Genomic DNA, 9,420 nt, shown 5'->3' on the forward strand with positions numbered 1-9,420 from the left:
AGCTCTAATTGTTTCTTAACTGACATAGTTATTGAGCACCTGATGCTAGGTGCTCATGCTGGTGATGCAGGAGGAAACTAGACAGACAAAAGTCCTTGCCCCACATTGTCTGACACCTACACGCCTGCTGTTCAGACTCCATTACAAACAGCTCCAAGGGGAACAGTGCACTTGTAAAGTTTCTCTCATTGCCGTGGCCACATCTGTGAGCAATAAATAAGTTGCAGAGTTGAATTATTTGGTAATGCTTTGTTTTAACTCCCTACACTTAAGTCAGAGATGTATATGCTTTGGAAAACTTTCCCCTGACCCACCTCCCTCCCTAGACAAATACTATTTGCATTTTTATCCAGCTTCCCTCTTCAGACTCTGATTTACAGTAAAGGCAAGAGGATTTTTGAATGGTGCCAGTGCTTTGCAATGTGGGGCTCCACCAGCTAGCTGACTGAAATCTTTAATAAAGAAGCTTTTTAAGTGGCTGAAGTTTCCTCTTTTTGGCATGCAATATTTTGCAACCAAGAGGAAGAAATATCATCCCCAAGGAAGAATCCATGTGGCCCCTGAAAATCACTCTCTCTGCTAGAGGCTCCCCACTCCCCAGTGCTCCCCTCAGCCCTGCCACTATCACTCCTGCAGATGGAAAACATGAGGACCTCAGGGAACCAAAAGTCTTGCTTCTTTACTAATTTCCCTGTCCAACATTAAATCATCCTACAATTCAGATATCTAGGGGAAATGACTTGAGATTCTTGAACTGTTAATAATTAATTTAAGTTATATTTGTTAAGAACCTACTACATGAAAGATTCTGTACCAGGTGCTGGGGTCCAGCATGGGCAAAGGCCTCAAGGTGGAATGGAGCTATGGTGTGTTCTAGAAGCAGAGAGTGGGGCTGAGGGTGACATGAGGTGAGGAGACAGGAGAGGGCCTGACAGGGTGGGATCTTCTGGTGAGAGCTGGCTGCTGTGTGAGGAGCTGAGGCCCTGGCTTGATTCTGGGGTTACCTTCTTTGACCTTCACCTTTTTGTCATGGGCAGAGAGAATGGGGATAAAAAAAAGTTTAGGAAATGAAAACATCGCTATGCATTGTATAATAAAGATAGCCAACACATTTGCATAGCAAGAAATAATAGCAGAAACTTGCAGTGGGCCTCAGGACTACAGGAATCCAATGCCCAGAACTGGTGTGTGCCGTGGGACATCCCCTGAGAAGGCATGCCAAGAGCCCTCAGACTGACACAGCTCTTTACAAGTTGCTTACAGAGCACTCCTGGTTTATTAATTCATACAAGTCTTATGACAATGTCAGAAGCAGCTGTCTTACTATTCCCCTTTGACAGAAGAGGCCCAGAGAGGTCAAGGGACTTGCTCAAGGCCACACAGCTAGAAAGAGGCAGAGCCAGATCTCTGGCCTTGGTGTTCTGACACCACCTGGGGCTCCTTGTGTTATTTCAGGCTACCTCTTCTTTCTCTTCCGTCTTCTCTTCTCTTTCCCTTCCCTCTTATTTCTTTCTTCTTATCTGCCTGTACTTACTCCTGTTGGTGCCTCCCAGCTCAGCCAGCATAGCCCTCTCTTCATATCTGAGGGGGCTGTGGGAGGACATAGAAAAAAATACAGCTTTACATAGAAAAAAAATGCAGATTGTAGCCAGGCACAGTGGCTCATGCCTGTAACCCCAGCACTTTGGGAGGCCAAGGCAGGCAGATCACCTGAGGTCAGGAGTCTGAGACTAGCCTGGCCAATGCAGTAAAACCCCGTCTCTACTAAAAATACAAAAATTAGCCAGGTGTGATGTCACGTGCCTGTAATCCCAGCTACTCGGGAGGCTGAGGCATGAGAACCTCTTGAATCCAGGAGGCGCAGGTTGCAGTGAGCAGAGATAGTGTCACTGCACTCCAGCCTGGATGACAGAGTGAAACTCTGTCTCAAAAAAATAAAATAAAATAAAAAATGCAGACTGTGATTCAGCAGGTCTGGGTTGAAGCCCAGAACTCTCTGATAAATTCAATGGCACTTAACTACTTGGAGGTCATGAATGCCTTTGCTAATCTAACAGAAGCTACAGACCCTCTCTCCAGAAAAATGCACAATAACATAAATGTGGAAGACAACTCCTGATGGATCTGGAAGCCTATCCAAGAGCCACAGACAAGCGTCCTGGTCTGGACAAAATGACCTGCTCACTATTTTCACACCTGGCCAGAATTTCCTATCCAAAGACAAATGTTAAGGTTGTTCTAACAGAGCCATGCACCAGCAGCCATAGCATCACCTGGGAACTGGTTAGCAATGCAGAACCTCAGGCCCACCCAAACCTACAGAGTCAGAATCTCTAGTTTAGCAAAATCCTAAGGAGATGGTAAGCATGTTACAGTTTGAAACCTATATAAGTTTGCCCAAAATGTGACCCCTCCTCCACCCAACGATCACCCAAGGTTCACAAATCTGCCCAACTCTTGAGCCCATCTTAAATGTACCAACACGAACCTTCCCTGGGCCCCTCAGCTGGGACTCTCACAGCTCTGTATCTTTCTGGTTAATGCAATTATTCTGTTCCTTCAGATGACCCCAGCACCAGTGCTAAAGGAGTCAACAAAAGGCTATTGTCAAAAAAAGTGTTTTCTGTCTCCACTCCATCTGATCTCTGTTTCCCTAAGACCTGCCTGTCCCCCTGTCCCAGTTCGGCACCTTGACCCCTCATCACACTGCTCAGGCCGCCTAGTACAATGCAAGCCCCAAATGAGGAAAGTATTTTCTTCCCCAATGTGTAACACAAAAGTGCTGTAGAGTGGCTCATACTGCCTTTAGCCTAAGAAATTACTTAGCTCCTACCCACCACCCACATCAGCCTCCTCCACTAGGGCTCAGGTGCTAATCTGTGAGGGCTAGCTCAGAAGATAATCTAAAGAACAAGCCTCTTGCTTCCTCAGGCATCACTACTATTCACCACCATCACCCCCACTCACCAACTCAGGCCACTTCTCTTTCTGTTCCCATATGCTATGCCCATTGCCACCCCTATTCCCATGCTCAGGAATATTCTTGGCTACTGCATGCAGTTAGACCAGGGGCAGATCCAATCCAGAAAGCAAGAAATCTTAGATGCTGGAAGCTTGGGGTCAGATTTATTCCTAAATTCAGTCCTACTTTCCATGGATTCTTACTTTAGCATCTCTTCTGAAAAGGAAGCATCATGTCTGATTCACTTCTCCCTCCCTGTGCAATCCTCTACCTGGTGCTCTGCACAGGGTATGTGCCAACTGTATGAATGTTATAATAAAGAGACAGTGCAGTAGATGACAAAGGGCACTACATTGAGAGCCCAGAAATAAGCAAACCAGCACAAATATAGCCATTTTTCTTCTATCTCACCGCGGGCCTGCCACTACCCTGTTCATGGCCTCAGTCTTCCCACCAGAGAAACAGGTAGATGGTCTCTAAAGTCTCATTCATTTTCTGACATTCTGTGAAAAATTAAAGAAGGATTTTCATCCTTGAAAGGAAAGGGATTGCAGAGTAGCAGCCCTGGGAAAATGGGCTGTGTTCTACCTGGAGCTGAGCTAAGAGCGAACTTGGAGGAGAGGCCTTGAAGGGGGTTGTCTAGAAAAGATGTGGTGAGTGCAGAGTTACGGTACATCTCTCTTGAAGGCTGAGCGAAGGGAGCACCAGCAAGGGAGCCTGCACTAAGTGGGGAGGGACAAGTGAACTGCAGAAGTTGGTGGGGGCCCAGGCAGTGGCTTCAGATCTTTCTAGAGAGCTCACTTTTGCTTCCTGTTTTTTTCACCCCTGACATTGAGTGGGAGTCTGCAGCAATGACCAAAGTACATGCAGAGGATCCTGGTGGTGAGGTCAGACCCCGGGAGGAATGAAGAAAGCATTATTCACCAAGAGGAACTTTTCCATTCCTTATCTATGAGTTGATGGAGAGGAGGCCCTGGGGTAACTGGGGATTCTGGACAGCGTCAGAGCATTGACCCTCACTTTCCCTGTAGCCCCTCTGGGGGCCTTTCCCTTGTGTGTCCCCAAGTGAGAGCCCAAACCAGACTTGTGCCAGAACCCAACCAGGCTTGTGCCGAGATGTTCCCAGCACAGCCCCACGTGAGAGCTCCCTGGCTCCGGGCCCAGCATCTGGAATGCAGGCTCCAGCCAAATGCATTCTCTTCTATGGGATTTGGGAACTTCCAAAGCTGCCTCAGAGTGGGAATTTCCACTCATTTCTCTCACCCCGGCACTGACCTCCCAGCTGGGGAGGGCATCTTTTCTTGACAGAACAGAAGTGGGAGGCAGACAGCTATCACTTTCCAGAAGACTTTCTTTTCTGATTCACACCCTTTCACCTTACATGTGTTTACTATCTGATATTTGCAAAGGCAAAGTCCCTTTCCAGAGATGACGACTCCTCCCTGAAGTAGGGACATGCTTCCAACACTCAGAAGCCTGTCTAAACACTCAGCCAGCAAAGCTGGGAAGTTTTTCTCTGTGACCACGGGCTAATTAGCCTCTTTCTCTGGATTGTGGCTTTGCCAGATAAAAAGAAGTGGCCATGCGACAGGATGTCTGTAAGCCCATTGATTCCGGAATTCTATGAGTGATGTTGATGTGGCTAAGTCAGGAGAGGCTTGTTTAAAGATCTCAGCATCTTTCAGCTTGTTAACCTAGAGAAAACCTGAAGCATGATTGGATTTTAAAGGGAAATGGAATGCGGTCCACCAAGTTCATGGTAAAGGAGGCACTAACAGATTAGAGACAGGTTTCCCTTGATATGAGGAAAACTTCTTGGAAGATGAGGTGAGATGGTCTAGGAAGAAATTCCTACACAAAGTTGCACAGTCTCTAGTCCTGGAAACATTTTATTCATTGGATAAGAATGGATTGAGGCATGAGCAGAGGACTGAGCCAAACACAGAGACGTTTCAACACTGGTTGGGGAGAAAAAGGGGACCTAGTGAGATTCAGGCAGAATGAGAGTAAGGCTCCTCAAGAGGCACAAGCAAAGCAGGGTTCAAGTTGATTTATTCTGTCTTCATCCTGCCTTTTCGTAATTCGATCAGAGTCTGAAATGGCCACTCCATAGAGTCTTTGCTCTGGGATTCTCCAGGAAACCAATATCCATCATGATCCATCAAGTCTAGTCCCAGGAAGAAGAGATTCTGGAATCGGAACGTCCTGGGTGGGAGTCTCAGCCACATCTACTATTCTGTCTGAGTTCCTGGACAAATAACTTCAGTTTTAACCTAACGAAAGCTGGGTTGGTTGGAGGACTAAGCAGGCAGTGCTGGAAAGTATGTCAGCACTATACCTGACTCCTGGAATGCACTCAACAATGCCATTACTGACCACTTACTAGGAATAAAACCATCATTTGTTGAATACAACCCATTTCTTTTTACAAGTATAGTGACGGGTGTTTTCTTCCAAGAAACCCCATGCATTTATAGACATTGCCTCAGTGACCCATTATGAAACAACAGTCACTAGTCTTTGCATGCCCATTGGGCAAGGGCACTGCGAGGCTCAGGAGGAGGCAGTGGGCTGGGAGAATCAAGAGATCAGAATTTTAAACTCAGCTCAGCCATTAGCATGCCTCAAGTACTCCTATCACATTTGTAAGAAAAAAGAGTTCACTGAAATGAATTCCAAGGTCTTTGGGTTTTTATTAGTATGCTTCTGTAGTTTCTGAGGAAATCTAAGGCAAAACTGAAGAACGAAGCCAGGCTTTCCAGTTCCCGAAATACTCCTCCTCTGCTTACTCATGTCCCCTGGAAATCAAGAAGGAAGCCGGGGGAATAGCTGCCATAACCAGGGATGAACTTCTTGTCCACTGCTGCCTGCTATGCTAGCAACAGCCTCGTAACTCATAATCGCTTAGCCATGAGGAATGTTTCTAGACTCTCCTTTAGCTGTCTGCCCATTAGGAAGATGCTGAAGACAAAGAGAGGACCCAAGCAGGCAACAAGTTGGAGGACTTGTGCACGTTTCCTTCCAGCAGTATGTCACAGAGGTGGCAGCTGGTGGAGCTGGGCTGCCTGGGTTCTCCGCTCGAGGGGACCTTGAGCAGGCTATTTAACCTTTCTGTGCCTCGGTTGCCTGATCTTGCCTGATCTATAACATAGAAATTAGCAATCCCTACTAGATAAAGTTGGGAGATTTACAGACTTAATATTTGTAAAGGGCTAAGAATATTCCTGGCAGAGAAAGCACTCTGTGAGTATGACACCAGCATTTCTTCTGTAGCACTACATGATGTCTACGGCTTTGTCCAAGTCTGAAACCCTAGAACTCTTAGAATTCGGTTCAATGTTTACACAACCCTACAGTTCTGCTAGGCTTCTATTGTGCTACTATCCTGCATTTGAATGAGCAAATGGATTTAATTCATTGTCAGGGAGCCGGCCAAAGCTTGAGAGCTCCTTCCTGGCTGGGAGGCTCCTTGGACTGTGGCATGAAGGTAAGCTGGCAGCGAGCCTGGCATGCTTTCATCTAGTTTCCTCGCTTCCTTCCTTTTCTGCAGTTTTCACTTCAGAGAAAGCGGAATCCTTAAAAATAGCCCTCTTAGTTCACATCTGTGGTCAGTCTGGGCTTAATGGTACCCCATCCTCCCCATTTGCTCATTTGGTCTCAGCAGTGAATGGAAAAAGTGTCTCGTCCCTTTCCTACTTCCTGGAAATCCCCAGGACGCTGCATTTGCTCAGCAGATTTAACAGCCCACTTATTATTCATGGAAGATCCCTCCTCCTGCTTGACTCCGCCCTCTCTCTCCCTCTGCCTGCTTTCCAATAAAAGGCAGAGACAGCAGCTGGAGGAACAGAGAGGCTGAGACTAACCCAGAAACATCCAATTCTCAAACTGAAGCTTGCACCCTCACCTCCAGCATGAAAGTCTCTGCAGCACTTCTGTGCCTGCTGCTCCTAGCAGCCACCTTCAGCCCCCAGGGGCTCGCTCAGCCAGGTAAGGCCCCCTCTTCTTCTCCTTGAACCACATTGGCCTCTCTCTGAGTTATCATGGACTATCCAAGCAGACGTGGTACCCACAGTCTTGCTTTAACGCTAGTTTTCCAAGATAAGGTGACTCAGAAAAGGACAAGGGGTAAGGCCAAACACACAGCTGCTGCTGGGCAGAGCCTGAACTAGAATTCCAGCTGTGAACCCCAAATCCAGCTCCTTCCAGGATTCCATCTCTGGGACACACTCAGCACAGTTACTCTCCCAGCTGCTTCCAGCAGAGTTTGGGGATCAGGGTAATCAAAGAGAGGGTGGATGTATAGGCTGTTTCCAGACACGCTGAAGACCCAGAATCTGGTCTGTGCTTCATTCACCTTAGCTTCCAGAGACAGTATCAGGGAAACTCATGAAGGGGTATAGACTATTCAGAGCCTAAATGGAGACTCACGGCGGTGCTCCCCAGCTGTTCTTCCCTGGCGCTGATCATCTGGATTATTGGTCCGTCTTAATGGCACTTGTAGGTATTATCTGGCTTTCACAGCCCCTCCTCTCTGTCCATTATCAATGTTATATACCCATTTTACATCATAGGAAACCAAGTCATTGGGTCAAAGATCACATTCCAGCTCTGAGGTATAGGCAGAAGCACTGGGATTTAATGAGCTCTTTCTCTTCTCCTGCCTTCCTTTTGCTTTTTCCTCAGGACTCTTTTCTGCTCTTAAGATCAGAATAATCCAGTTCATCGTAAAATGCTTTTCCTTTGTGGTTTATTTTACAGATGCAATCAATGCCCCTGTCACCTGCTGCTATAACTTCACCAATAGGAAGATCTCAGTGCAGAGGCTGGCAAGCTATAGAAGAATCACCAGCAGCAAGTGTCCCAAAGAAGCTGTGATGTGAGTTCAGCACACCAACCTTCCCTGGCCTGAGGTTCTTCCTTGGGGAGCAAGGGACAAGCCTCATAAACCGAGAGTCAGAGAGTGCACTGTTTACCTTAATATACAAAGGTTCCCAATGGGAAAACTGAGGCACCAAGGGAAAAAGTGAACCCTAACATCACTCTCCACCTGGGTGCCTATTCAGAACACCCTAATTTCTTTAGTTTGAAGTCAGGATGGCTCTACCTGGACACCTATAGGAGCAGTTTGCCCTGGGTTCCCTCCTTCCACCTGCCTTCCTCCTCTAGTTCCCATGGCAGCCCATTGGTGCAGAATGGGATGCAATTCTAGGCCAAAATTGCAGAGGAACTTCATCTAACTCTGTCCTCCCTCCCCACAGCTTCAAGACCATTGTGGCCAAGGAGATCTGTGCTGACCCCAAGCAGAAGTGGGTTCAGGATTCCATGGACCACCTGGACAAGCAAATCCAAACTCCGAAGCCTTGAACACTCACTCCATAACCCAAGAATCTGCAGCTAATTTATTTTTCCCTAGTTTTCCCCAGATACCCTGTTTTATTTTATTATAATGAATTTTGTTTGTTGATATGAAACATTATGCCTTAAGTAATGTTAATCTTATTTAAGTTATTGATGTTTTTATTTTCTCTTTCGTGGTACTAGTGTTTTCTAGATACGGAGACTTGGGGAAATTGCTTTTCCTCTTGAACCACAGTTCTATCCCTGGGATGTTTTGAGGGTCTTTGCAAGAATCATTAATACAAAGAATTTTTGTTTTAACATTCCAATGCATTGCTAAAATATTATTGTGGAAATGAATATTATGTAACTATTACACAAAATAAATATATTTTTGTATAAAACCTGACTTCCAGTGTTTTCTTGAAGGAAATTACAAAGCTGAGAGTATGAGCTTGGTGGCGACAAAGGAACATGATTTCAGAGGGTGGGGCTCACATTTTGAAGGAGCGGGAATGTGGATTGGCCCCGGTCTTCTCCACTGGGTGGTCTCCTCTGAGCATCCATAAAAGAATCTTTATGTCAGGCCAGTTAGGCATTAAAACACCACCCTTCCAGTCTTCAGCATCAACTGCCCAGATCCCAATGACCCTGGTCACCCATTTAGCGAGAGCCCAACCCCCATTCCTTTTCTCACAGACCCAGACCCCTGCATGCAATTCTTATCACCATAGATAAGATGATTAGATTGAAGTTTCATAGAGATGATGAGACTTGAACTCATTCTTTGTGAATGAATAAGGCTTTTCCAGAAAAATTATAGGATCATTAAGAAAGGAAAAAGAAGAGTGGGAGAAAATACCTGGAGGTAGAAATGGTGATGATGTATATATCAAGGAGGGAGAACACCAATGGATCAGATGGGAATTTGGGCCCATACCAACATCAAGGGATGACACGTTAGAAAGGAAGGTTGAGTCAAGGGATTTGAATGTTAGGGTGAAGAGTTAGTACTCAACTTTGTAGGTTTAAAGGAAACGTTGAGAATCTTCAGTCCAATGAGGAGGGATGTGCCATGTTTAGAGATGCAGAGATAAGTTTCAGGAAACATAACTTGTTGA

General features: G+C 46.1%; 1 protein-coding gene across 1 annotated transcript; it reads left to right on the forward strand.

Moving 5' to 3' along the window:
* The first annotated feature begins 6,792 nt into the window (after positions 1-6,792).
* Positions 6,793-8,698, forward strand: CCL2 (chemokine (C-C motif) ligand 2). Its single transcript, XM_011937666.1, has 3 exons — positions 6,793-6,949; positions 7,721-7,838; positions 8,221-8,698. The coding sequence occupies exons 1-3, from the start codon at positions 6,874-6,876 to the stop codon at positions 8,324-8,326; spliced, it is 300 nt and encodes a 99-aa protein (XP_011793056.1). The 5' UTR covers positions 6,793-6,873; the 3' UTR covers positions 8,327-8,698.
* Positions 8,699-9,420: the final 722 nt, after the last annotated feature.

Source organism: Colobus angolensis, unplaced genomic scaffold, assembly GCF_000951035.1.
Source record: "Colobus angolensis palliatus isolate OR3802 unplaced genomic scaffold, Cang.pa_1.0 Scaffold167, whole genome shotgun sequence".
NCBI classification, from domain to species: Eukaryota; Metazoa; Chordata; class Mammalia; order Primates; family Cercopithecidae; genus Colobus; species Colobus angolensis.